Genomic DNA, 27,499 nt, shown 5'->3' on the forward strand with positions numbered 1-27,499 from the left:
AGAAGGCCTGAGTTTGAATTCCAGCTCTGCCACTTACTAGCTATGCAACTTTGGGAAGCCACTTAACCCCCTGGACCCAGGGCCAGCAGCCAGAGGGCTGTTGTGGGGTTAAGGGCGTCTAGCAGGGAAGGTGCTGACTGGCTGCTGGGTCTGTTCCCTCCCCTGTCTGCAGTGCTGAGCCAGGACATCCCGCACATCTTCGCGCTGACCCTGTTTGAGGACTACGTCTACTGGACCGACTGGGAGACAAAGTCCATCAACCGAGCCCACAAGACCACGGGCACCAACAAGACGCTCCTCATCAGCACCCTGCACCGGCCCATGGACCTGCATGTCTTCCACGCCTTGCGCCAGCCAGACGGTGAGCGGCCAAGGGGTGGGAGCAGATGGAGGGTGAGCCTGGCATGAGGGGCCCCCGCGGAAGGAGGGGCCCAACAGGACTGGTTGCTGCCCACCCCTCCTCCAGCATTGCCTGAGAAGTGCTTGCCAGACCCGGGGAGATGAGGGAGGCTGTGGATGGGCCACGGCCTGGCTCTCAGGAGCTGCTGCCCAGTCTGGGTGCAGCCCACCAGTCCTGTAGCAGCGAGCTCCCAAGGCCGGTGAACCAGGGGGGGGTCCGGGTGCAGGACCCCAAAGGCAGGCAGGCGGTAACTGAGGGAGGGCCCCAGCAAGGCAGCGTATGAGGCTGCAGGGCTGGCCTGATCCTGGGACCTCAAGAAGAGTCCTCGCCTTTCTCTGGCTTCAGCGTCCTCTTAGATGAGTAGGATTTGGACCCGTCCTACCTCTGCCAGGATAGGGTGGGGCTGAGCAGCCTTCAGGACCGGAAAACGTGGCACCAGTGAGTGCCGCCCTCCCTCTGCAGGGGCCAGTGGCTCGGAGAGCCGGGGCCCATAAACTGGGCCCAGTCGGCTGGCGCTATAGCCACTTTGTCTCCGGCAGTGCCCAATCACCCCTGCAAGGTCAACAATGGTGGCTGCAGCAACCTGTGCCTGCTGTCCCCTGGGGGAGGCCACAAATGTGCCTGTCCCACCAACTTCTACCTGGGCAGCGATGGGCGCACCTGTGTGTCCAACTGCACAGCAAGCCAGGTGAGGCTCGTCCCCTTGACGCCCATTCACCGATGCCTCGTTCCCCGAACCCCCACACCAGTACCCCCACTCCTCTTCGGACCCCAACACCCGCTCTAATGTCCTCATGCATCTGATTTTTCCACGCTAACGCCCCCACATTTCTTGCCTACCTCTTGTCTCCCCACAGCAATATTTTTATACCTGTCACCTCACACAAACATCCCCACATCCTAACCCTGACCCTCCCTCACCAGTGCCCCCCACCCTGAGCTCCGCCCAGATACCCCCTCACCTGGCCTTCCTGCACTCGTCATACCCCAACCTTCCATCCAGCTCAGCCCCCCAACAAAATACCCTGACCCTCCCAGCCCCTCAAAAGAAAACCTCCTGAGTTCCCCAGACCCCCACCAACCCCTCTTGCCCCCACCTGCCCTCCAGTTTGTGTGCAAGAACGACAAGTGCATTCCCTTCTGGTGGAAGTGTGACACGGAGGACGATTGCGGGGACCACTCGGACGAGCCCCCAGACTGTCGTAAGTGCCCAGAGCAGGGGTGGCAAGAGGGTCCTGTGTTGGGGCAGCCTAACCACCCCACCCCAGGCTCTGAGGGGCCACGCCCAGCCCCAGCCCTTCTGACTCTGAGGCTCCCCTCCTGGCAGCTGAGTTCAAGTGCCGCCCAGGGCAGTTCCAGTGTTCCACAGGCATCTGCACAAACCCTGCCTTCATCTGTGACGGGGACAATGACTGCCAGGACAACAGTGACGAGGCCAACTGCGGTAAAGGGCTGCCTGGCCACTGGCTGCCCTCCTTCTTCCCCCCACCTTCTCCCTCCCTGGGGTTTGGAGGTTTCATACTACACTCAAAGAAGCTCAGCCCACAGTAGCCTCCTCTCCAGGCTGGGCTCTGGCTGAGGGGGTGGGGTGCCCCCTTCCTGCCCCCCCAATCCTCTGCCCTCCCATGGTTACCCTCCCCTCCCTCCTGTCTCCCACAGATATCCACGTCTGCTTGCCCAGTCAGTTCAAGTGCACCAACACCAACCGCTGCATTCCTGGCATCTTCCGTTGCAATGGGCAAGACAACTGCGGGGACGGGGAGGACGAGAGGGACTGCCGTGAGTGCCTGAGGCCGTGGGCAGGGGGCGGGCTGGTGACATAGGCACAGGAACACACCGGTGACATCTACCTGCCGCTCCTTCCAGGGCCGCACCGCCCTCAACTAACGTTATCAGATGGGCCACATGAATGATACTGGGTGTGACTTGGCTTGCTCCTGAAATCATGGCACTGGGCATAGGGTGTGCAGACAAAGAAGCACCAAACAAAGTTGGGGATAAACCATCTCCTTCTCCTAAGAAACTGCTGGCGGGACCAGGGCTAGAGCTTGGAAGAGGGAGGAGGCGGTGATCCTGAACGGTGGTGGGGGTGGAACAGGCGGAGTCTCATTCTCTCTCCGCTCTGCAGCCGAGGTCACCTGTGCCCCCAACCAGTTCCAGTGCTCCATCACCAAGCGCTGCATCCCCCGAGTCTGGGTCTGTGACCGGGACAACGACTGTGTGGACGGCAGCGATGAGCCCGCCAACTGCAGTGAGTTGCCTGGTGCCCCCGGACCCCACCTTCCCTCCGCAGTGTCTGCTGCCCCCCCCCACCCCACCGCCCTCGCGGCCCTGCTCCTGCAGGAGCCGCCCCCTCACCACCGGCCACCCCTTGCAGCCCAGATGACCTGCGGAGTGGATGAGTTCCGCTGCAAGGACTCGGGCCGCTGTATCCCTGCACGCTGGAAGTGTGACGGAGAGGATGACTGTGGGGACGGCTCTGACGAGCCCAAGGAAGAGTGTGGTGAGGCTCCCCGAGACCCAGCTCTCAGGGGAAGGCCATCCGGCCCGGCCTCCTGTGCCCACCACCTCCCATCTGAGTCCCCATCCCTGCCCCCTCAGCAGCACACACCTGTGTGGAATCTTCTCTGCCCACCCACAGGGAGCTGTGTGGGTCCCCTCCCCGGGGTAGCTCCTCCCGGCTCCTGCCCCCTCCTGCTTCATAACCTCCCCAGAGCCCACGTCTCAGAACCTTGCTGGGCCTCCCCCTTGCCGTCCTTGCTCCCACTCCCGGCCATCCTGCCCAGGGCTGCCTGAAACCTTCATGCCTGCCCACACTCAGTCCCTGACTGCCCCAATATTTGCCCCCCAATCTTGCCTCCCGTAGACGAGCGTACCTGTGAGCCCTACCAGTTCCGCTGCAAGAATAACCGTTGCGTGCCAGGCCGCTGGCAGTGCGATTACGACAACGACTGTGGGGACAATTCAGATGAGGAGAGCTGCAGTATGTCCCCACCCTGCCCCGCAGGCACCCCACCCCACCCCCGGACCGGGGCACCTCCCTTCTCTGCACCCCTGCTCCCAACAGGCCACACAGGGCAGGTGGCCACCTCCCAGGGCTGGGGGTCAGGTGCCCCCTCCCTGCTCACCCCACCCCACCCCGCTCCATGTCGTGTATTTGAGTTTGTGCCATTTCACCTCATCTCATGTTTCTCTCCATTTTCACACTGTCCTCTCGGGGTTGCAGAGGTAGGTGTCTCTGTGCTCCCACTCTGTGCCCGTGCTCCCACCACACCCCGTGCCACTGCCCCAGAGCCCCCCGTCCCTGTGCTGTGCCTCAGCCCATCATCCTTTACTGGCCTCTCCTGGAACCCTGGTGCTTGTCTTAGTGGTCTTGTCCCTCTCCTGTCCCCTCGGCCCCCCCACAAGTCTGTCTGAGGGCAGAGCCAGGGACCCGTGCCCTTTCTCGTGGGTCTAGCCCAGAGGGGTAAGTGTGAGCCCCCTCCAACCCAGCTGGTCCCATAAGGGCAGCCAGTTCTGGCTGAGCATCTTGGTCATTATGCCAGTCACCAGTGGCTTTCAGAGACACAGGGATGGGTGATATTGCTCCCCCGAGGGCTGGAGAGTCCCCACGCCCACCCTCCTGGGCCCTGTCTCTCCCCCATCCTCCTCCAGCCCCTCGGCCCTGCTCCGAGAGTGAGTTCTCCTGCGCCAACGGCCGCTGCATTGCTGGGCGCTGGAAATGTGATGGGGATCATGACTGTGCGGATGGCTCCGATGAGGTGGGTCCGGTGGGTCCGGAGACCAGGAGGAGGGAAGGAGAGGGACAGGACGGCCAAAAGGATCAGGATGGGACTGGGCGGGGGGTGGATCTGACCGGATACCTGCTCCTGTGCCCACAGAAAGACTGCACTCCCCGTTGTGACATGGACCAGTTCCAGTGCAAGAGCGGTCACTGCATCCCCCTGCGCTGGCGCTGTGATGCGGATGCCGATTGCATGGATGGCAGCGACGAGGAAGCCTGTGGCACTGGCGGTGAGCCCCTCCCCGCTTCCCAGTTGTGGCCCAGTCACTCTCTCTCTCTCTCCTATAGTCACCGTTCACGCAAAATCTTTCTTAAGCGCCTACCGTGTGCCAGACACTGTCCTGGGCTTCGGGGATAGAGCAGGGAGCCAGGCCCAGGGCACCCCGGACACTGCTGTGAAAGCTGTGCCCTCCACAACAGCACTTAGTCAGGGGGCCAGCTGGGCCAAACTCTAGCAGAAAGCCAGCGGCGGTGTCCATCCGAGCTCCACCCCACAAGTTCCCACAAGTTCCCACAGGGCAGGCCCTGCTTACTTCCCTGTCCCGGGGCAACGAAGCAGCACCGGCCCTTGGCTGACCTGCCGGGGCTCAGTGGCCCAGGGACACTGGAAAGCTTGGGTAGGAGAAATCTGGGGCTTGGAGCAGAGGTCTCCGCGACAGAGAGGGCAGGCACTGTGGCTTTGCCCTGGAGGGCTGGGACCTATGTCTCCTGACTCCCGGCACAGCTTGCCGCTGAACTACAGTAGGCCCGGATGCCCTGCCATGACCACCGGAGAAAGAGGGTCCTCTGGACCTCTCTGGACATGCTTCCCCCAAAAGTCCTCTTCTTCTCCCCTAAATACCAGAGGAGGCAGTTCTGCTCAGCTGCCTGGCTGGTGGAAAATTAGGAGCCCTGGGCTCTTGCGGGCTGTACACAGCTCGCCTGGTGATCCCTCTGGGCCTCCACTTGTGGAGGGAAGGGAGGCAGCACGGCCCTGCCTCCAGCAGCCAGCCTAGGGCACAGGGCTCATTCTTGGCTCTTTGCCCGCCGCCTCTGGTGCCCAGTGCGGACCTGCCCCCTGGATGAGTTCCAGTGCAACAACACTCTGTGTAAGCCACTGGCCTGGAAGTGCGATGGCGAGGACGACTGCGGGGACAACTCCGACGAAAACCCCGAGGAGTGCGGTGAGACGGGGCGGGGCCCTGGGGCAGGGGCCGGGCTCTCACGCTCCCCACTCCCCGGGGCTCCAGGCCCGCCTCCCCGGCTGATTCTGGCCCTGTCGCCTCCCACTGCTGCAGCCCGGTTTGTGTGTCCTCCTAACCGGCCCTTCCGTTGCAAGAACGACCGCGTCTGCCTGTGGATTGGGCGCCAATGTGATGGCACCGACAACTGTGGGGACGGGACGGACGAGGAGGACTGTGGTGAGCAGGGAGCCCGGGGACGGAGCCTGGCGCCGGCGGGCATGGGGGGGACAGTGCTCGGTAGTTTGGGTGCTGCACAGGGATGGGGGTGGGCCAAGTGGGAACTGCGCCTGGGGAGAGGGAGCCTGGGGGAGAGAGAGAGAAGCCCTTCCTTAGGAGAGAGAAGCCCCGGGAGGCTTCCTGGCACCTAGGTCTCTAGGTGGAGACTAGGACTCTGAATGACAAACAGCCCCGGGGTCCCTGGGCCCGGGGGTGGGGCGAGGATAGGCCCTGGTGGTGAATAGCCAGATCTGAAGCCCCCACCTTCCCCAGAGCCCCCCACGGCCCAGACCCCCCACTGCAAAGACAAGAAGGAGTTTCTGTGCCGGAACCAGCGCTGCCTTTCCTCCTCGCTGCGCTGCAACATGTTCGATGACTGTGGGGACGGCTCGGACGAGGAGGACTGCAGCATCGGTAAGCCGCTGGGCTGCGGGGCAGGCGCCTGCCGAGGGGCAGAGAACCGAGGCCCAGGCCCACGGTGGCTCAGGTCAGGGGACCCGCTCTATCCCCCACAGACCCCAAGCTGACCAGCTGTGCCACCAACGCCAGCATCTGTGGGGACGAGGCCCGCTGCGTGCGCACTGAGAAAGCCGCCTACTGCGCCTGCCGCTCTGGCTTCCACACCGTGCCCGGCCAGCCCGGGTGCCAGGGTAGGAAGGCGGGACTCGGACGGGGTGGGCAGAAACCCAGACCCTCTGTGACCCTCCCGTGTAACCCCCAGACATCAACGAGTGCCTGCGCTTCGGCACCTGCTCGCAGCTCTGCAACAATACCAAGGGTGGCCACCTCTGCAGCTGCGCTCGCAACTTCATGAAGACGCATAACACCTGCAAGGCCGAAGGTACCACCTAAACCTACCTGTCTGCGGAGAGAACCGAAGGAGTGGGTGGGGCTGCGAGGCACCAGGGTGTAAAAGGGTGCTGATGTGGGAGGGGATGCGGATGCTTCCCTGCTGACACTGTGCGGACACCTGTCCAAGCACCAAACCCCAGACGCATCCGCAAAGGTATCCGCACAGCTGCCGGCTCCCAGGCTGGCCACGGTGCAGAGGGTGCTGGTTCGGGGGGTTGGCTCAACTGAGGAAGTTTGGGGCGGGGCAGCACACCTCTATCCCACAGGTGCCTCCTCACCCACCATCCCCAGGAGGAGAGCACACAGATTCATCACCACACAATTCACATGGACCCCTTTTGCTTTTTATTTGAAAATAATATTTTAAAATATTTGAAAAAGCTTTATTGGGGTATAATTGACAATTGTCAGATATTCGTAAGGTGATGATTTGATATATGTACACTTTGTGAAAAGTTTCTTTTCATTGAGTTAACACAACCATAATCTCATATATTTACCTTTTTTTTAAGATTTTATTTATTTATTCATGAGAGACACACAGAGAGAGAGAGAGAGAGAGGGAGAGACACAGGCAGAGGGAGAAGCAGGCTCCATGCAGGGAGCCCGACACGGGACTCGATCCCGTCTCCAGGATCACATCCTGGGCTGAAGGCGGCGCTAAACCGCTGAGCCACCCAGGCTGCCCCCTATATTTACCTTTTTGATGGGCAATGAGAACATGCCAGATCTACTCCTCCATGAGCTTTGATGCACACCTACACCCCCGAGCCCCCATGCACACACATCCACGTACACGTGTACATATGTGCAGCCCCACTCTGCCCCCAAGAGCACATATCAGACAGCATGTAGCAGAGTGGTGAGGCCAGCCAGTGGCCATGCAGAGACGAAGTCCCTGGGGCTGGAGCGGCAGAGAAGGTTTTCTGGAGCAGCAGGTCATCCCAGATTAGCTCAGGGAAGGAGAGAGGAGGGAGCATATCCTGGCACCAGGCTCATCATCCCCCACCCCGGCCTCCTGCCTCTGCCTCCCCACTCCCTGGTTTCCCCGGACCCGACACCTGGCCTCTTGCCCCTGCAGGCTCTGAGTATCAGGTCCTCTACATCGCCGACGACAATGAGATCCGCAGCCTGTTCCCCAGCCACCCCCATTCGGCTTATGAGCAGGCCTTCCAAGGTGACGAGAGCGTCCGCATCGATGCCATGGATGTCCATGTCAAGGCTGGCCGTGTCTATTGGACCAACTGGCACACAGGCACCATCTCCTACCGCAGCCTGCCCCCTGCTGCGCCTCCCACCACTTCCAACCGCCACCGGCGACAGATTGACCGGGGTGTCACCCACCTCAATGTGAGCACCCTGCCTGGGATGGGACCTACACAGATTGGATGGGCAGACTGCAAAGAGCAGATGGCTCAGAGCAGAGTTTGGAAAGGACAGTGGCAGGGGGCAAAGGGTGAGATTGGAGGGCAGGGCCATCAGGATTACATTGTGGGCACAAGGACAGGCACACAGAGCAAGGCCAGTTGTGAGTGGTTGGCCCTGTCACGCTGCAGCCCCAGGAGGCAGGGTACAGTTCCTTGAGCATCGCAGCCACATTCAACTCCTGATTGATCGGCACTGCCGCCCACCGTGTCAGTCTTGGCCACCTATTTGACCTCTTTGGTTTTTGTTTGAAGATTTTATTTGAGAGAAAGAGAGAGGTGGGGGGGCAGAGGGAGAAGCAGACTCCCCACTGAGCAGGGAGCCCCGATACAGGGCTCCATCCCAGGACCCCGGGATCATGACCTGAGCTGAAGGCAGACACTTAACCAACTTAGCCACCCAGGTGCCCTTATCTGACCTTTTTGGGCCTCACTTTGTTCCTCAGTAGAGCAAGATAATAATATCTAATCCAGCAAAACAGGAAAGCTCTAAGTATGGCCCGTAAGATGAGGGTCAGTGAATCTCTTCAAACTCAGAGAACTGGCTCTCCATCTGGGATGACATTTTAGCAGGGACAAGCTGACAGGTGGTGGTGGGGATAAGGGGCAGGAAGCCAGAAGGTGGCAGCCCCTGAAATCATCAACACCACTACCCCATTCAGATTTCAGGACTCAAGATGCCAAGGGGTATCGCCGTCGACTGGGTGGCTGGGAACGTGTACTGGACTGACTCGGGCCGAGATGTGATTGAGGTTGCACAGATGAAGGGCGAGAACCGCAAGACACTCATCTCGGGCATGATTGACGAGCCCCACGCCATTGTGGTGGACCCGCTGAGGGGGTGTGCAGGGGACCCCTGGGGGGGGCACCCGGCGGTGCTAGGAAGCTCCTGGGACGGCGGGGGTGGGGCGGGAAGCCAGGTACCCAGCATCCCCAAGCACATCCTTCCCCTTCCAGACCACCCTGAGATTAGAGTCCTCCTCTGGCCTTGGGTCTTCAGCCGCCCCCAGTGCCGCCCCTCCCCAGTTCCTTTGCCCGGAACTCCCAGTTGGCCTGCTCGGGGAGGGGCCTGACTTCCACTTGGCTGGCTCTCATGTGGGGCCAGGTTCCAGCTTCTTTGCTCCAGGGGGCAGCTCTGACCACTTTGATGACCCCAGATTAGCAGATAGTGGTTTCAGGGTAAAAGATCCTTAACCTGGGTAGAGAGCTGACCCCCCTGGTTTTCTCTGGAGGAAGTAGAACACCCCCCTCCCAATACACAGCAGTCCTGTTCCCAGGCCATAACCTGGTGGCCCACATTGCTCAGCCTCCTTTGGCAGCCTCAGGTCCTACCGACACTGACTTCTCCTTCCCCAGCACTATGTACTGGTCAGACTGGGGGAATCACCCCAAAATTGAAACAGCAGCAATGGACGGGACCCTTCGAGAGACACTGGTGCAGGACAACATCCAGTGGCCCACAGGTCCGTGGCAGCAGGGGGCAGGGGGCAGGAGGTGGAGGAGGAGTGTGTTTGTTGGGCCTGAGGTCCCATAAAAGCTAGGAGGAGAAGGGGCTTGGACTGGGATGGACAATGAGTTGTGGGGCCTTTTCCCAGAACTGACGAGGAGCAGTTGTGGGAACGGGATGGAGCTGCCCAAGCATGGAGACAGTTCTGCTTTTCCTCAAGCCCACAGTGGGGAAGGCTGGGCCTTCACAGTGCTCTCTGCCTCCCCGCAGGTCTGGCTGTGGATTATCACAATGAACGGCTCTACTGGGCAGATGCCAAGCTCTCAGTTATCGGCAGCATCCGACTCAATGGCACGGACCCCATTGTGGCCGCTGACAGCAAACGAGGTCAGCATCGGGGAGCAGCCTCCACCAGCCCTGCCCTTGGGCCTCTTGTCCTCCCCACTGAGTCCAAGGCCTCACCCAGCACCTGGGTCATCCTCCTCATTCTGGCATCCAGCCATCTGTCCTGCAGGGCCTTCCAGCCGCGGCCCACCCCCCGCTGCCACCCACCTGCTGGACTCCCTGTGTACCAGCCCTGTACCCTCCAGCTCGCTTGCCCATGCACTCATTCTACAATGAGTATTAAGCTGCATGGAGGCAACAGAGGCGGAAGGAGGAGCTTAGTAAATGTGAGGAGAGGGAGCAGAAGTTGGTCCTGATCCCGGAAGTCTAGGACTGATGAGGCCTTTAGCCAATAGTGGCCACAGGAGGAGGAACGGGTTGGGGGGAGTTCTGTTTGGGATGTGTTGAGTTTGGGGTGCCTAGGAGCCATGGGAGCCATGGGAGCTAGTGACCTGGAGAGTGACCGGGGCCCGAGTCCCCTCTGAGTCTACCTCTGTCCCCAGGCCTAAGTCACCCCTTCAGCATCGATGTCTTTGAGGATTACATCTATGGCGTCACCTACATTAATAATCGTGTCTTCAAGATCCATAAGTTTGGACACAGCCCCCTGATCAACCTGACGGGGGGCCTGAGCCATGCCTCTGACGTGGTCCTGTACCACCAACACAAGCAGCCCGAAGGTAGGTGTAGCATCCTGGGGGCAGTGTCTGGGCTCCAGCTGCAGGTCCCGGTGAGTGGGGGGAGGCTCTGGGCCCACAGGCTTAGCATCCTGCCACCCCTGCCCACACCTGCAGTGACCAACCCCTGTGACCGCAAGAAGTGTGAGTGGCTCTGCCTGCTGAGCCCCAGTGGGCCTGTATGCACCTGTCCCAACGGGAAGCGGCTGGACAATGGCACCTGTGTGGCTGTGCCCTCGCCAACGCCCCCACCAGATGGTACGCTCGTGCCCCTCCCGTGTCCCCACTCCCTGGCCCCAGGACCCCATGCCCTGCGACCCCTGAATCCCCCCCTTCCCTGGCTCTGTGCCCTGATGGTCCTTCCTGCAGCGCCTCGACCCGGAACCTGTAACCTGCAGTGCTTCAATGGTGGCAGCTGCTTCCTCAATGCGCGGAGGCAGCCCAAGTGCCGCTGCCAGCCCCGGTACACAGGCGACAAGTGTGAGCTGGACCAGTGCTGGGAATACTGTCGCAATGGAGGCACCTGCGCTGCCTCCCCCTCCGGTAGGGCCATCCCTTCTCCTGCCGAGACTGCTTCCGGCTCCTTGAGCCCAGGGCCCCAGCCTGTCAGCCCCCCACCCCCGGGCCCGGCATCCACATCAGGCGAACCCTCAGCCCCCGTCCCCCCTCCTTCACCTCCCTGCACCACTCCAGCCCGTAGCCCCAGGGCCCGGCCCTCTGCCCACCGCCGTCCACCTGGCGCTCCTAGGCCTGCTCTCCCGCACGGGCCCGGCGCCTCGGGGGCCACCGCCCTGCTCACACATCCTCTCCCACCAGGCATGCCCACGTGCCGGTGCCCCACGGGCTTCACGGGCCCAAAATGCACCCAGCAGGTGTGTGCGGGCTACTGTGCCAACAACAGCACCTGCACCGTCAACCAGGGCAACCAGCCCCAGTGCCGATGTCTACCTGGCTTCCTGGGGGACCGCTGCCAGTACCGTGAGTGAGCCATCCCTGGGCCCAGAGGAGGGGACGGGCGCACCGGGGGGCCTAGTGCCTCGGCTGGTGGTCACAGGGGCATACTTTAGGGAGGGAGGCCAGTCGCGACTCAAGCAGCCTCAAGTTGCACCCCCATAGGGGTATCTGCACGCGTCCCCCGAGGTGGTGAGCCTTCTGGCATCGGGATTATTCCAGGGAGAGCTGTGCCCTGTCAGGATGCTTAGGGTGTCCTCATGCTCTGAGTCTGCGACAGGTGGGGCCATAGGAGGCTCAGGAAGAGGTGGGAGTCACTTAAAAGACCTGGGGGGTCCCCTCAGGTGTCCAGCCCCCCCACAACCTGTGCAGGGCCCTCGTGAGGGCGGCACTTGAGGCACCTCCTCTCCAACCCGACCACAGGGCAGTGCTCCGGCTACTGTGAGAACTTTGGCACCTGCCACATGGCCACCGACGGCTCCCGGCAGTGCCGCTGCACCGCCTACTTCGAGGGACCAAGGTGTGAGGTAAACAAGTGCAGCCGCTGTCTCGACGGAGCCTGTGTGGTCAACAAGCAGAGTGGGGACGTCACCTGCAAGTGAGTGGGGCCCGCCCCCTGGCCTGCCCCTCCCTGGGCACCTCAGACACCCCTTCCCAGCCCACCCAACCTGTCACTCCTTCCTGCAGCTGCTCTGACGGCCGGGTGGCCCCCAGCTGCCTGACCTGCGTCGGCCACTGCAGCAATGGTGGCTCCTGCACCATGAACAGCAAAATGATGCCCGAGTGCCAGTGAGTTGAACCTGAGCCTTCCCGAGACCTAGCTCAGCCCCGCCCCTCCCCACACCTGAGCGGGAAACTCGGGACCCTGTGGCCCCTCCCTGTGCCCTGGCAGCTGTGGCTGTGGAGGTCATGCCTACTTGGGTCTGCCCCTCCTGTCCACAGGTGTCCACCCCACATGGCAGGGCCCCGGTGCGAGGAGCAGGTAGTCAGCCAGCAGCAGCCTGGACGTAAGTGGCAGGGGCTGGAGAGACGGAGGCTCGGGGGCCTGGAGCAGGGGGATTCGGGCCCCCTGCTTCCCTGAAGCTCCCTGACTCAGTTTCCCCCCTCCAGATATGGCCTCCATCCTAATCCCTCTGCTGCTGCTGCTGCTGATGCTGCTGGTCGCTGGAGTGGTATTCTGGTACAAGCGGCGCGTCCGAGGGTGAGTTGTGCAGAGTCTGGAGAATTCTGGCTATTATATTACTCCCCTGAGCCCTGCCCCCCCCCAGGATCCCCGAGCCCTCATAATCCTGCTTCCCCCAGGGCTAAGGGCTTCCAGCATCAGCGGATGACCAATGGGGCCATGAATGTGGAGATTGGGAACCCCACCTACAAGATGTATGAAGGCGGGGAGCCTGATGATGTGGGGGGCCTACTGGATGCTGACTTTGCACTGGACCCTGACAAGGTGGGCCGGGAGGACAGGGGAGGAGGCTGCCGGGGTGGGGACAAGAGGCTGTGGGCAGGGTGACTAAGGGCACTGAGTTGGACGATGGAATGGAGGTGGGGGGCAGGGCACCGGGGCCACAGACCCCATCCCCTGAGCCCCACTTGAACCCTCTGTCACCTTGCAGCCCACCAACTTCACCAACCCCGTGTACGCCACACTCTACATGGGTGGTCACGGCAGCCGCCACTCCCTGGCCAGCACGGACGAGAAGCGAGAACTCCTGGGCCGGGGCCCCGAGGACGAGATAGGGGACCCCTTGGCATAGGGCCCTGACCACTGGACTCACCCCAGAGAGCCTCCTGCCCCCTGCCAGAGAAGTCCTTCGATGAGCCCCCCTCCTGCCCAGCCAGCCCTTCCCCGGCCCCGCCGGGGTGTATAAATGTAAAAATGAAGGAATTACTTTTTATATGTGAGTGAGCAAGTGAGCAAGCGAGCACAGTATTATCTCTTTCCGTTCTCCTCCTTCCTGCCTGCTCCTCAGCACCCCCTCATGCTGCCTTCAGGGAGGGGGGGAAGGGAGGGCCCGGGGCTCTCCTGGGGCTCACAGGTACCTGCCTCCCGCCTTCCACCCACATGCACCCCCACTAGGTGAGCTGGGCGGTGCTGCCTCCCCCCCAGACCCTTGGTCGAGGCTCTCCCCTGTCCTGCCCCAGCCCCACTCTCCCCCCTTCCGCCTCCCTGAGGGCTCAGTCTGGGGAGGGAGAGTCCCTTGCTGCCCCTGCCTGGAAGACTTGGCTCTGGTTCAGGTAGCAAGGAGAGGATGGAATTTTTTGGTTCTTCTCGAGGGAGGCCATTTCTCGTGCCAGCCCCCAGTCTGGGGCACCTCTGAGATGGCCATGCTCAGTAACCCTCCCGGCCCGCCCCCGCCTCCAGTGCCCCCACCGGGGCCCCCAGGGCTGGAGACTTTCTTTGGTAAACGGTCCCCCCTTCCCCCGCCACCCCCCCCCCCATGAGGAGAAGGTGGGGCACACCCAGAAAGGGCAAGCGGGCAGCCCCGCTTTGGGGACATGAACGTTTTAATAATTTTTGCTGAATTCCTTTACAACTAAATAACACAGATATTGTTATAAATAAAATTGTAAAAAAAGAAAAAAAAAAGAAAGAAAGAAAGAAAGAAAGAAAAAAGCCACTGTGTCTACCTCTGCGTGTGAGTCTGGGCGCTGGGCTGTGCCTGCCGTTGGCGGCCACCAGAGGGAGGCCTGCCCTGTGCCGAGGCGGCTGGCCAGCCTGGTGGTCGGGGCACCCCTGCAGCTCCCTCCCCTGCATCTGGCCGCGGGGCGGGGGGGGGGGGGGGGGGGCAGGCTGATGGGGAAGACCTGCGTCTCCTGCCAGTGTGACCTTGAGCCGGTAGCTTCACCCTTCCGGATCTCGAGGGCGCTCCGGCTGAAATCTGTTTCTGGCCTGTCACTTGCTGGGCGACACCCACCCGCGGTTCCCAGAACCCGTCTCCCACAGTGAGGAAATCCAGCGAGAGCGCGGAGCACACTGGGGGGTGTGAAGGGTTTCTAACCTGCAGCGCATTCCCACCAGCCCTCTGCCCGAGTCTGCTCTTGGGGTGCTGCTGTCCTCACGGAGGCTGATCGGATGCCAAGAGTAGAGCCCCACCTTCAGGGCAGGGGGGCGCGGGTGCCCTGCACCGAGGGAGAGCGGGGAAGACAGCTTGCCAGGCCCCACCGGCCACCAGCCCTCTGAGCCGTCCCAGGGGCTGGCGGGAAGGGACTGCCACAACCCGAGGGTGCCAGGCCTACCTCGACGGTCACCCAGAGAGGGGAGCCTCTTGCAGAACGTCACACAGCCTTACACTGCCCAAGGCTCAGGGGGAGCTAGGGCACCGCTCTGCCCTCACCGGCACGCGTAAGCTCAGTGGGGACACCTGCACACCTGGAAGGACCGCCCCACACCCAAGGGATGGCCAGAGGGTGGCCGCTCTCTCCCAGCTTATTCCTGCCCCGAGGAAGCTCCGGGTCTAGCACCTCTAGAAACAGGAACCCTCCCCTTTCTCTTAGCCCTGAGAGCCCAACTCCAGCCTCAGCCCCAAGGCAGTTCTGAGATCCTCCACTGGCTCTGGGCACCCCGAACCCCGGGAGAGCCCCCCTCCCCCGGAAAAGAGGCCTCCTCGCCGGTTGCCTAGCGAGGTTTGTGGCCGCATCTGTCCGCCAGGTGGCGGGCGAAGGCCTGCGCGCCGTTCACCCCGAGCCCAGCACGGCCCCTCCCCGACGCTAATTATGCACCTGCAGGCGCCCCCGGCCGGGCCGCCACCGCCTCCCCCCGGGCTCCTCAGCCACACCCCCGCCCCCGCCCCCACCCTGCGCCCCGCTCCCCTCCCTCCCCCGCGCCCGCCCGCTCCCCCCAGCCCCACCCCCTCGCTCCCTCCCCCTGCCAGCCGTGCATCTGGCGCCCCCGGGGAGCCACTGATTCTCTGCCTGTCGCCTCAAGATCCCGGGCAGAGCGCGAGGGGCCCCCAGCTGCGGCCTGGAACGCAGGGCCCTCCGGCCAGCGTCCCCTCGCGCCGCCAGGACAGCCGAGGAGGGCCCATCGGGAGGCAGTCCCCCGACTCCTCACCTGGCAAGGGCGGGCGGCCTAGGACAGAGGCGGAGAAGCCCCGGGGCAGAGGCTGGTACAGACAGAAGGAGAGACAGAGATGGAGAGATGCAAGGGCAGAGGCAGAGACCCAGAGACAGAAGGGGGTGCGCGCGTGTAGCTGGGCACACGAGGGGGTGACCTACCACTAGCAGGAGAAGGGGCGAGGTGGCCCAGGGCCCCAGGAGATGCAGGCCTAGTGATGAGCTGCTGCCCGGGTCCCAGGCCCAGCGTGTCCGCTGCCGCCCGCGCCACCAGGTCACAGCAGCCCCAGGCGGGAACTTCCTGCCTCTCCTGGCCTCTCCTCTCTGCCCCTCTGCGACTGGGGTCCCGCCTCCTGCTTCTGTCTGTCTGTCTGGGTGTCTCAGTGTCCACCTCATCTCCTCAGCATCACTGATCCTTTTCTGGTGTCCTGCACATCTTTGCATCCGAATAGCTCTTTGTATGTGGCTGGGCTGGTCTTTGCACCCCGGTGCCCGCGTACACCTGTGCGTGTCCATCTCGGCCTGTGGATGTTTGCCTCTCTGCCAAGGCGAGGAAGGGGTCGCCTGGGGTCTGAGTACCTGGCCGGCTGTGTTTGTCCCTTGGGCGAGCGTGCATTTGTCTCTCTGTGTGCAAACTGTGTCCATCTGCGTGTGTCAGTGTGCCTGTAGGTGTGCACCTGTCTGCATGTGTGTGCCGCGCTCTGCATGCCGCCCGGGTGCTCACCTCTGTGGCGGGGCCTGCCCCTGTGAACGCGTCTGCGTGCATGCGGGACGGGGGTGGACTGGGGTCAGGAGGTGCGCCTGGCTCTGTCCCCGTCCCCGTCGCCCCGCCTAGGTGCCGGTCATAGCACCACCTCAGCCACAGCCTAGTGCATAGCAACAGCTGACAGCTGAAGCCTCCCGGGCAGGGAAGAGAGCGAGACCAGGGGGAGGAGGGAGCCGAGGAGGAAACAGCCAAGAGGATAGGGACAGAGACAAGGCTGGGGACAGAGACAAGGACAGAGACAGAGGAGGAAGGGGACGAGGGCGAGAGGAGCTGAGGGTGAAAGACGGGACAGTGAAAGGGCAGGGACGGAGACCCGGCGGGCGGCGCTGGGGGACTTCCCGCCCCCGCGGGGGTCAGCGGCGGGGGCGGGGGCAAGCGCGAGCGGCCGGATGCGCGGAGGGGTCCGGAGCCCGCGGGGTGCCCTGGGGGCGGGGGCGGCGGGCGCCGTTTGTCAGCCCTATTGACAGACGTGATGGGGTTTCCGTCCGTGATCAATGATTCTCATCTCCGGGCCGAATGAGCCGCGGGGCGCCCATCCATCCCCGTCAGCGCCGCGCGGCCGCGGCCGCCCGAGGCCCCGCCCGGCCTCAGCCCGGGGCTTGCAAGGGGCCGGGCACAGGGACCCCGGCTTGAGGGGCCGCCGCGCACCCCTGCGGGGACGGGGTCCCGGAGCCTGGAGCCCCGCGCCGCGGGCCGCTCTGGGCGGGGCACCCCCGAGCCCAGCCGGCCCGACCCCGAGGCCCCGCGGCCCCCGCGCTCCGCACCTGGGCCGGGGGCGTGGCCGGGGCGTGTCGGGGTGAAAGTCACCTTCGGTGCCCCCGGCCGGGCGGGAGGGGGCGCGCGGGGCGCGGCCGGGATTGGAGCGACGCGGAGCCCCGCCCCCGCCCGCCCGAGTCCGACCCAACTTTCTCCCCCGCCCGCGCCCCGCCCCCAGCGCCGGCTCCGCGCCTCCCGCTCAGTCCGCGGGCCGCGCCGCCCGCTCCCGCCGCGCCGGCAGCCGCCCCTCGGCGCGCCCCGGGCCTCGCCCCAGGCCCGGCTCCGGCCCCCGGACCCGTCCCCCGCCCCGCGCCGCCGGGAAGATGCGGCCGCTCCCGGAATGGCTTCTCCTGCTCCTGGGTCCGTGGCTCCTGAGGAAGGTAAGCGCACGCGGGCCGGAGCGGGAGCGGGGTCCGGGACGCCGAGGTCCCAGAGTGCGGGGGCGCCGGGCGTCCCAACTTTGTGCGGCGGGGGGACGCGGACGGACAGACGCCCCGGCCCGGGACGCGCGCTCTCCCAGCCCAAGTTGATGGAGGCCCGGGGGGGAGCGGCGTGGAGCCCCGACTCGGATCTGGCTCCGGGCTCGGCGGGGGAGGGGACGGAGCCGACCCGCGAGTGCGCCAGACTGAGCGGGAGTGCGAGACAGACAGACAAGCCAGCGGGGTGTCAGCCTCGCCGTCTCCCGGCGCCAACCTCGCTCCCTTCCTGGCGGTCTGTCCTTCCACCTCTCCACCCGCCCGCCCGGTTCTCTTCTCTGCACTTGTCACAATGCCACAGGGGCGCCCTGTGCCGAGCACACACGACCCGCACACGCGCGCACAGACACGGCCGAACTTGGCTGCATCTCCCATCACATTTCCCGCGGAGACACCTCCCCTGCACAGACCTCCCAGACACACCCCTCTCGCGCCCAGCAGATTGGGGGGGGGGGGGCTGTCTGGAAGGGGAGTTTCTCTCCCTGTGCTCTCCTTGTTCCCCCCTCCCAGGGTTGCCTCTTCCCTGAGGCGCTGGGGCGAGGACCGAGGCGCAGGAGGCCCAGATTTCATCTGCCTCCCTCCCAACTTGGAGGCTTCAACTCCAGAACAGGGTGTGCTCGGATGTTCTGGGGTGGAGCGGGGTCAGCGTGTGCACGGGCGTGCATGCGTGTGTCCGGGGCCCCCAGGCTTGCGCATCCAGTGCTGAGGTCCAGGGTGCATGTGTAAGCTAGGTGGTGTGTGGTGGTGGCTTTGAAGGGGCGAGTGCAAGCGCCTGCTTCACAGTGCAGCTATCTGTGCCCTGCTGTGTGTCCCACAATGGGGGCCTAGGCCCTGGACCCTGTCTCCTTTCATCGCCTCCTTGCCAGTGACTTTTCCATTTCCTGCACCCTAACTGTGACCTACCTAGCTTGGGGGCAGGCGGGTAGCTAGCTTCCCAAACCCCTACTCCCTGCCCCCCCAGCCCCTAGCCCCTGCAGAAGCTGGAAGGGGTGTAGGCCCCCCACCTTCCCCTGCCAACACTGGGACCCCACCTGCTCGGCCAAATCGAACTCAGCAACTCCAGCGGGGTAGGGGCTGCCCTCGTGAAGCTGGTGATAGAGCTCCCTGATTCTCCCAAACACGCCTGGTGACCTTGAGGGGCTGGAATGGGGGCAGAGGGGCCCCCTCCATGAAAACTGTTCCCAGGGCAGGAGCTCCATTTGGACTTGCTGCTCAGCTCTGCTCTTAGGGTACTGCAGGGGGGGGGGCTGGGCCCTACGACCCACCTGTGTATGTGAAGGCCTGGGGGGCCGAGGTAAAGATGCTACGGCCTTGCCCCTCCTTTACACTTCCTCCCCACTCTCCTCTTCACTCTCCCCATCAAATAAACTCCCCTGTGGACAGATCTGGTTTAATTTCCTTTGCCCCCTGAAGGGGAATGAAACATCTGGTGGAGACTTGAAGGAGAGTAAGCGTGAGGATGTGAGCGATGGGGACCTATCTGAGTGTGTGTGAGCTGCAGCTGTGCGCCTCCGTGTTGGATGGAGTCAGTGGGGGAGAGTGTATCTACCATTTAGTCCAGCTTGTGTGAGGGGAGCATCAGTGTAAGGACTGTGGTAAGGTGTATAAATATGTGTAATTGCATGGCAGAGCGTGTGCAGGGAAGTGTCTCTGCGTCCAAATGCCTATCTCTGTGTGCCTGTGCGCACTTGTGAGTAGTATGCCTGTCCATATCCCACAGGAGGTCTCCAGGGGCGTCTGGGTGCTGGGGTGCCTGTGTTGCCTGTAGGTATGTCTCTGGCATTTGTGAGTGTCTGTGCATTGTGGTTTTGAGTGCCTCTGACTGTGAGTATGGGCTTGTGAATCTCAGGATGTGTTCATGTATCTGAAGTGGCTTCTGTGTGTGTGCACTCAGGGCCATCTCAGTGCCAGGGCTGGGAGTGTGCTGACTCGGTAGGAGGCTGGTCGGGGACAGAGGATGAGGGAGCTCTTTGGAAAACCCTAATTGTCTGAGGCTAACAGCCCTGCCTCCCCACACACACCCTGCCCTCCCCCACTTGCCCCTCCTCCTGGGCCTGGACTGGCTGCCCCTGGGGCTGTGGCCTCGTGGGCAGACCTTCTTCAGGATCTTTCTAATAAGGTCTCTGACTTCCTTTCCCTGTCTCTGTCTCCGTCTTCCCCACCCCTTGCCGAAGGGGCTGCCTACTGGGAGAAGCAGCAGGCGATCAATAGTCACTAATCACTAATCACTAATTACTAATTAGCTGGGGGAGGGCAGGGGCGGGGGCCCTGTGGGACCTTCCAGCTCCATCCTGCCTCAGGGAAGGATTAGGCCTAAGCGAGCCTCCTGGAGCTGGCGGGCCTCAGACCTGCAACTAGCCACTGTCTCCTGCCTCATACCCCTCTCCAGCCCCCCAGCTAATCTCTGCTTGGGCCACTTAGGCACGTGCAGCCTGGGCTAGGGTCCAGAGCCTTGGCGGGGATTTGGGGGCAGTCAGGGGCCGCAGCTGGGCTGGGGGCTCAGGAGAAGGGGGGGGCGCTGTGCCGGCTCCCTTGGGCCAGAGCCTGTATGTATGAGAGAGGTACCCAGCGGAAAGGAGTTAGAGGGTCATGGGGTTCGGTGGGGGGAGGAATTGGAGACCCAGGACTGGGAAGAGGTGAGGTCATAGGGAGACAGCAACAACGTAAGGGAGTATCACTGGGGTCAGAGGCGGGGTCATTGGGAAGGGGTGAGATCACCCAGGTAAGTGGAGGGGGCATCCCAGGGCTCAGGGATGAAGTCATTGTCAAGGAGATGGGGAACTTTGAACAGAGCCCTGCAACTCCACAAGGGCGGGGTCCAGGAAGGGGACCGGGTAACCGAGAGAGGGCAGGGTCATGGGTAGGGGTCCCGGGCCTCCAGCACACTGGGCGCGGTGGGGAGTCGCAGGGTGCGGGGTGCGAATGGGGAGCAGCGAGCGCTTGAAATTGGCGAGTCTCCCCTCTCCCTCCCCACCCCTCCTCCACCTCCACCCCGCCCACTCCCCCTCCGGCTCCGGCTTCGGGAAATTACATCCCCGCTCCGCGGCTCCCCCCCCCACCGCGCCCCGGAGCCCGCGCCTTTATAGGCACATTTATTGCAATAATAAAGTGAGGCGCGGGGCGGGGGGCGGCCGTTCCCGGGGGGACCGCGCCGGCTCTGGGAAGCAGGGAAATAAAATAAAATAAAATAAAATCAAAATTCAGATAACGGTGAGCCCTGCGCTGCAGGCCTCGAGCAGGCGGGAGGCGGGCCGGGGGAGGGGTGCCCGGCCCAAGGGCAGAGCCCGCCCCGCCGGCGGCCCCGCCCCCTCGCGCTATGCGGGGGTCTGGAGGGAGGCGTCCTCGCCGCCACCTGCCCGCCCCCTCCCGCCGCGCGTCCGGCCGGGCCTCGAGCTCCGACTCATCCCGGTACCTGGCCTCAGCTCCTGCCTCGGCCCGTCTCCCATCTCCCCGTCCGTCCCCCCGCCGCCCGCGGGCTCGCAGCTGCCACCCCGTCTCCCGGGCCGCAGCCCCCGCGGCCGGGTTCCTGCCCGGGATCCACGCCCCCTCCCCCACGTCTGTTCCCGCCCCCGGCCGCTCCCCCTCCCCGTCTCCCACCTCCGACCCCGATCTCGGCCCCGCCCGGCCCCCCAGGGCCCGTCCCTCACCCACCAGCCCTGCCCTCTCGGCCCCCAGCGCCTGCCCCGCCGACATCCCGTCCGCCCAGCGCCGGCCTCGGGAGGAGCCCCTCCTCGGCCCTGTTCCCGGGCCTTCCCCGATACCGGCTTCTCTCTGCACCATTGACCTGCGTCTGCAGTCCAGGCCCCAGGCCCCTCCGCCTCCGTCCCAGCCCGCACCCCAGACCGTCCTCTCCACCCACCCCCGATCTGCCGTTACCCCATGCCTGTGCCCGGTTCCTCGCCCTGTCTGGGTGCCCCCCCCAGGCCCTAGGTGCCAGGGCCTAATTCGCCGGCCCCTGCCCTAACCGGGCCCAGGCCTGGAGCTCCGTTCCCTCCCGGGCGGGGGTGCGGTTCCCTTCCCCCAGCGGCCCCGCCTGACCCAGGCAGCCGGAGAGAAGCCAGGGACCGGTCTGGAGGCCCGGGGAGGTGCACCCTGCAATGCGGCTGGGGGGCCGACAGCCCGAACCTCCCCCTTTCCCCGCGGTCCCATCCGAACCCCCCCCCCCACACACACACACAGTGGAGTTTGTTCAGCATCAAGAGGCAGCCTCAACTCCCCTCCATTGCGTGGGCTCACTGCCTCGGGGGCACAGCGCTCCTGGCTGGGCTCCCGCCTGCCTGGGCCCGAGGCGCCTGGGGAGGAGCACCCCCCCACCTACGCCCCCACCCCCGCCTGCCTCCAAGCACCTCCGCCCCCTGAGCCGACAGCCAGACTAGCCTCTCCCCTCGGCAAATGTCACCGCGCCCAATTAGCTTAATTAAACCAGCTCTGGAGTGAGAGGGACCCCTCCTCGGACAACACCCCGCTCCCACTCTCGGTCGGGAGGGGGAGGGACAGCACCGTGGATCTGGGGTAGGGGGGCTCCTCCATCACCCTGTTTTCCCTCATTCCCACCCCACCTACAGATGGAGACAGTCGGCCTGAAGGATAGAGGGAAAGAACCAAGAGAGACAGACAGAAACAGGGAGCAAAACAATCACGGAAGGAGAAAATTCGAGACACAGTGAGGGACTGAGAGGAGTCACAGAGAGAGATGGAAAAACAGTGAAAGGGAGCGCGAGAGAGGGAGAGTGAGCATGCAAGCGAGGAAGCCAGAGGGAGGATTTGATTTTTATTTTATTCCATGTTCCCATTTCTCGGCTCGTTTCCTCACAGACTCTCACCCCTCCCTGTCCGAGCTCCCCCCAAGGTCGCTTTGGCCGCCCCCCCAACTCTTCCCTTTTATCTTGGCAGTCTCCTGCAGCCAGTGGGGGGTGCCGGCGCCCAAAGCCCAGGGATTTGCCAGGATCGGAGAAGCGAAGACAGCAATTTGTCTGGGATGGGGGGGGCAGAGGGGCACCCAGCACCCCTCACCAGGAGCCAAACCTCCTTCCCTCTCTCAGCCCCTGCCTGAGAGGAGTCACTGGACCGAGCCCTGGGCTGGGTGCAGGGCAACCGGCCCTGCTGGGGTGTACTGGGAGGGGGTCTCAGAGGCATCCGGGGTCATAAGAGCAGGTGCTTGGGGGCTGATGGACGCCCCTGGAAGGCAGTGCTGGCCCCAGAAGGGTGAGATTAGGAGTCAGAGTTCAAATGACTCCCCCTTCTTGACTTTCCCTGGAAGCTTCTTGCACGCCCTCCTCCAGTGCCCTCTCCGAGGCCCAGGGCCCGCCCTCTCCAAGCCCACCTCCTCCGAGGCCTGCCAGGCCCCCCTCCCCCTCTGCGTCCCCCCCCCAGGTGGCCTGGGATCCTCCCCACCGTCCCTCTCAGGCCCACCCTCCGGAGTTAGCTGCCAGCTGCAGCCTGTCTGAGTCAATCACTCTCGCCACCCCCGCCCCCCTCACCTGAGCTGGGAGGAGGGAGGGATGGACGGGAGGGGGATGAGGGGGGTCGATAAATATGTATGACGAGCGGGTGGCGGCGGCATTAATAACCCGGGATCGCAGTGCTGCGGGGATGGGGACCAGGCGGTGGAGGTTCTAGCCTAGCAGCTTGACTCTGGCATCCCTGTCCCTTGTGGCCTCGCGCTCGGTGTGTACACAGGGCGTGTGCAAACAGAGGGGGCACCCATGCTGCCAGGCCTCTCTATGCAGCCCCCCCAAGCTCGGCCTGCAGGCCGCTGCGGAACCCCCCAGGGACCATTCATATACAACTCCCGCAGATGCACCCCGGGGGACAGGCTGAACTCATTCTATCCTTGTGGCTATACTGACACACACCCTTGAGGGAGAGCCTGACACATGGACAGCGGATGACAAGAGCTCACACAGGAAAAGTAACACCTCCAGAGAACCAGACACAGCCACCTAGGCATACGACGACACCAGTCACACAGTCACAACCACCACAAACTGATACACAGCCTCACTTGGATCAACACACACACACAGCCAACCCAGGCCCATCTAAAACCCAGGCATATACACACAGCCATCGCAGGCGGACACAACAGACACTCAGCCCCACAAGCAGACCCACACACACACAGAGGCTCCTCAGACTGATACACACACACACACACACACACACACACTCTGCACAGCCACTCCAGGCCGACACGCACAGCCATAATCATAGACTGAGACGCATGGTAAGCGTGCACACGCACACAGGCTCCCACATGCACCATTACTCCAGGTACACAGACACACACACAACCACCCCGGCCTCCGTGCACAGTTCTCCCTCCCCGCAACTGAACCTACGCGGTAAGGGCCACACTTAACAGCCGCAGCCAACAGCCTGACTGACACACTCTGACACTCACGGCTCCTCTGACTCCCACTCCCTCGCGGGAGCGCCATCTCCATATTTCTTTCCTGGCACTCACCCGTCTCCTCCACTCCCGGCCACCCCCCACCCCGCCCCACCCGCCCCAGATAATTGATGGCCCGGGCCTGGCCCTGCCGCTCCCGCCTCTGGATCCATCTTGTACTGGAGCCCGCGCTGTCTCCCAGATCGGTGGCCACCTGAGACCAGCAGCTCGCGGAGGGCGGCCAGGGGCGGCTCTCCGGCCCCCCATAGGCAGGGTGCTGGAGGCAGAGAGGGGTGCCCGCCTGGCCCTTTCCCGGGTCCCTCCCCACAGGGCAGCGGAGGCCCAGGCCTGGCTGGGGCTTTAGCCTCTGCAGAGGTGTCGGGAGGGCTTCACTCCTCCACGCTGGGTGTTGCTGGAGCTGACGGCTGGCTCCCCGCGCCCAGCTCCCCCTGGTCCACCATCCCTCAGAACCAACCGGGCTCCAGGTCAGGGGGGAGACGGTCCCGGGCGCCTCTCCCTCCTCACATGCACGCAGGCTTTGCGTGGCTTTCTCAGCTCTCATCGGAGTGGTCTGAGAACACAGGGCTTCTCGGTGTCACTTGACAGGTGGAGAAGCTGAGTACGGGCCAGTGACTTGGCCAAGAGCACAGAGCCGAGAAGGCTGCAGGCCCGCGCCAGTCCGCGCTCTGACCCACTGCCCGTTCCCTTCGGGCTCCCGGCGCCGGGGGCGGGGGGCGGGGCCCCCGGACAGCCCGGGGCGGGGGCAAGGACACCCCAGCGTCTCTCTTTCTTGGTCCCCAGGTCGTCAGTGCCCAGATCCCCGAGTCCGGGAGGCCGCAGTACGTGGAGCTGCGCCCCGCGGCCGGAGGGGGCGCCCCTGGCCAACCGCTCCCGGGCCCCAGGGCGGCGCACGGCCTGGGCGCCGCGCGCGCCTGGAGCTGGGCCTGGCCGGCTAATCACACCGGGGCGCCGGCCCGGGCGGGGGCGCTGCCCGCGGCGCGCACCAAGAGGAAGCCGTCGGTCAAGGCGGCCCGAGCCAAGAAGATCTTCGGCTGGGGGGACTTCTACTTCCGGGTGCACACCCTCAAGTTCTCGCTGCTGGTGACCGGCAAGATCGTGGACCACGTGAACGGCACCTTCAGCGTGTACTTCCGCCACAACTCGTCCAGCCTGGGCAACCTCAGCGTCAGCATCGTGCCGCCCTCCAAGCGCGTCGAGTTCGGGGGCGTCTGGCTCCCGGGGCCCGCGCCCCACCCGCTGCAGTCTACGCTGGCCCTGGGCGGGGTGCTCCCCGGGCTGGGGCCCCCGCTGGGGATCGCGGCCGCGGGGCCCGGGCTGGGGGGGGCCCTGGGGGGCGCGCTGGCCGGCCCCTTCGGGGGCGCGCTGGGAGTGCCGGCGGCCAAGGAGTCCCGCGCCTTCAACTGCCACGTGGAGTATGAGAAGACCAACCGTGCGCGCAAGCACCGCCCGTGCCTGTACGACCCCTCGCAGGTGTGCTTCACCGAGCACACGCAGAGCCAGGCCGCCTGGCTCTGCGCCAAGCCCTTCAAAGTCATCTGCATCTTCGTCTCCTTCCTCAGCTTTGACTACAAACTGGTGCAGAAGGTGTGCCCAGACTATAACTTCCAGAGCGAGCACCCCTACTTCGGGTAGCGCGCCGCGCCCTCGCCTGGGCCCTAAGCTTCCCGCCTCGTTCCCACGTGGGGCCCCTCCCTGTGCCCGCAGCTCCCGTGGCCGCGCCCACCCCCTCCCTTCCGAGGGCGGCGGGAACAGCCCTCCCGGGACCGTCAGTCGGCGTCGGTCCCGCCCTTTCCCTAATGGGGAGCGCCCGCGAGGCGGGGGCCCGGCGGGGGAGAGGTACCCCCGCGAGGCCCCCCCAAGTGAGAGGCGGCGCGCAGGCCTAGAGTGGGCGGGGCTTGGGGCGGTCCCAGCGTCCCCGGCGTGTGCTTTGGGTCCCCTCCTGCCCCAGGCGCCGGGCTGGACGTTCCCTTTGTCCGCTCCCTTGATGCCGCCTGGCCTGACACCCTCCTCGAACCCTTTCTGACCCCCAGGCGCTCGTCCTCCCGTGCCACCCTGTCCCCATCTGAAGACTCTTAGGCCTATAATTGCGGCCTGTCCCCAGCCCCTTCCGCCTGCGGTATGCCTGTCCGCCTCGCCCCAAACCCTAATTAAGGTGGCGGGAGCAGAGCTCCAGGGTCCTCTGCCCGCCCCCCATCCCCCCTCCCTGCAGTCCTGCCCCCCCCCCCCCCCCGCCCCTTTCCGGCTGCTTCCTCTTGGTGATATTTTTTCTACGCCAAAACAGACGGGAAAGGGAACAAAATAAAGTGAAATCCAATATGTGTCTGCGTGAGAGACCTTTGTAGGGACGGGGGCGTGGGGGGGCGGGGTTACGGGTGGCAGAGACCTGGCCGGGCCTCCTCCCCGGCGGCCGGCGGACACTGAGGCAAGCCCTGGCGGCGCTGGCACCCGAGGTCCTCGAGACCCAGCCAGACGGAGGTGCGGGCGCCTCGGGGAGGGGGGGCGCTGGCCGCGTGGGGCCCTCGTCCCCGGCGCGCGGGCGGGCGGGCGCGGCTGCGGCTGACCCCGTGGGGACGAGGCCGGAGGGGCCCGCGCGGCCGCCGGGACGGCCAGGGGAAGAGGCACAGGGCCTCGAAACGGGATGGAGCTGCAGGGACGGCGTGGGCCGAGCGCTGACAACCTGCTAAGCAACGAGGGGCTGGCGGGAGGCGGCGGTGGGGGAGGGGAACGGTGTTTGCGGCATCTGGAGTCATCGATCTTCCTTTTCCTTCCTAATTTCGTGGGCGCTGAGTTTGCAGACGGCTGCGCGAGGGAGGGAGGGGGCCAGGCCCGAGCGGGTGGGGGAGGGACGGGCGCGAGTTTGGAGCGGCCGCCGCTCGCCGCCGCCGCGGCCCCTGCAGCCCCTGCAGCCAGCTGCCCGCCCGCCCCCGCCGCCAGCTCCCTCCTGCCGCCGCCGCGGCTAATTTTATCCGCCCCCAAGCCCGGCCCGGGCGTTAATTGGCTGCGGCTTCATTAGCAGTTCTCAGGCTCAGCCGCCCCCCTCCCCTGGGGACCCCGACTGGGGCGACGGAGGGGGTAGGGACAAGCTGAGGCACCGAACGACGCCTCGACACCTCGCGGTCTGCCTTTCTTCTCCTTGAGTTCTGGGCCAAGATGCCGACTCAGAGTGCAGTACTCTCCGGAGGACTGCTCACTGGTTCCATCGGGAAACTGAGTCACAGGTGAGTCTGACCCAGACATGCGTGGGACTGAAAAGTCAGTGAGGGGAAAATAAGTGATGGATGGATGGATGGATGGATGGATGGATGGATGGATAGATGGGTGGGTAGGTGGGTGGCTGAATAACAAGATCAAGCTGAAAGGAAGAAGGAGGCAGAGGTGGTTCTAGGTCAGAGATTGGAGGAAGAAGAACCCGAACCCAGGGCCTATTGCTGGAAGGACCTCAGAACACCTGAGGTTAGAGTGGGAGGGAAGGAGGTTAGAGCCAAGCAGGGACTTCTGAGGCCTGGTATGAGACCCAAGTGGGAAAATTTGGAATAAGCAAGTTAGCCTATCTGGGCCTCAGTTTCCTCGCCTGTAAGGCAATAATAAAATAGCATATTCTGGAGGTTAAATGAGACATTGCGGGTATCTGGGTGGCTCAGTCCCTCAAGCATCTGCCTTTGGTCCTATGATCCAGTC

General features: G+C 64.1%; 2 protein-coding genes across 3 annotated transcripts in view; both read left to right on the top strand.

The window, feature by feature from the left end:
• The window catches only part of LRP1 (LDL receptor related protein 1), a 68,602-nt gene extending 55,349 nt beyond the window's left edge, over positions 1-13,253 (top strand). For both annotated transcript variants that reach the window (XM_072741762.1, XM_072741763.1), the window contains 29 exons: positions 173-361; positions 940-1,088; positions 1,509-1,602; positions 1,728-1,844; positions 2,060-2,179; positions 2,529-2,651; positions 2,778-2,903; positions 3,267-3,383; positions 4,055-4,161; positions 4,282-4,414; positions 5,228-5,347; positions 5,462-5,584; positions 5,897-6,037; positions 6,139-6,273; positions 6,345-6,464; positions 7,557-7,825; positions 8,562-8,740; positions 9,256-9,362; positions 9,617-9,733; positions 10,234-10,410; positions 10,525-10,665; positions 10,777-10,950; positions 11,224-11,385; positions 11,782-11,956; positions 12,046-12,147; positions 12,301-12,365; positions 12,469-12,559; positions 12,661-12,805; positions 12,972-13,253. In XM_072741762.1, coding sequence (XP_072597863.1) covers positions 173-361; positions 940-1,088; positions 1,509-1,602; positions 1,728-1,844; positions 2,060-2,179; positions 2,529-2,651; positions 2,778-2,903; positions 3,267-3,383; positions 4,055-4,161; positions 4,282-4,414; positions 5,228-5,347; positions 5,462-5,584; positions 5,897-6,037; positions 6,139-6,273; positions 6,345-6,464; positions 7,557-7,825; positions 8,562-8,740; positions 9,256-9,362; positions 9,617-9,733; positions 10,234-10,410; positions 10,525-10,665; positions 10,777-10,950; positions 11,224-11,385; positions 11,782-11,956; positions 12,046-12,147; positions 12,301-12,365; positions 12,469-12,559; positions 12,661-12,805; positions 12,972-13,112 — 3,959 coding nt within the window. In that variant the 3' untranslated portion in view covers positions 13,113-13,253. The remainder of the gene's footprint in view (positions 1-172; positions 362-939; positions 1,089-1,508; positions 1,603-1,727; positions 1,845-2,059; positions 2,180-2,528; positions 2,652-2,777; positions 2,904-3,266; positions 3,384-4,054; positions 4,162-4,281; positions 4,415-5,227; positions 5,348-5,461; positions 5,585-5,896; positions 6,038-6,138; positions 6,274-6,344; positions 6,465-7,556; positions 7,826-8,561; positions 8,741-9,255; positions 9,363-9,616; positions 9,734-10,233; positions 10,411-10,524; positions 10,666-10,776; positions 10,951-11,223; positions 11,386-11,781; positions 11,957-12,045; positions 12,148-12,300; positions 12,366-12,468; positions 12,560-12,660; positions 12,806-12,971) is intronic.
• Positions 13,254-17,023: 3,770 nt separating this feature from the next.
• Positions 17,024-25,913, top strand: NXPH4 (neurexophilin 4). The gene is made up of 2 exons (XM_026001894.2): positions 17,024-17,313; positions 24,602-25,913. Exons 1-2 carry the CDS (start codon positions 17,257-17,259, stop codon positions 25,451-25,453), a joined length of 909 nt encoding a protein of 302 aa, XP_025857679.1. The 5' UTR covers positions 17,024-17,256; the 3' UTR covers positions 25,454-25,913.
• The last annotated feature ends 1,586 nt before the right edge of the window (positions 25,914-27,499 follow it).

Source organism: Vulpes vulpes, chromosome 16, assembly GCF_048418805.1.
Source record: "Vulpes vulpes isolate BD-2025 chromosome 16, VulVul3, whole genome shotgun sequence".
Classification (NCBI taxonomy): Eukaryota; Metazoa; Chordata; class Mammalia; order Carnivora; family Canidae; genus Vulpes; species Vulpes vulpes.

What these genes read in the sequence shown, in the direction of transcription:
- NXPH4 (XM_026001894.2), top strand. Translation starts at nt 17,257, where the DNA reads ATGCGGCCGCTCCCGGAATGGCTTCTCCTGCTCCTGGGTCCGTGGCTC. An exon ending in GTCCGTGGCTCCTGAGGAAG is followed by an intron (nt 17,314 to 24,601) that starts GTAAGCGCACGC and finishes CTTGGTCCCCAG; the next exon opens with GTCGTCAGTGCCCAGATCCC.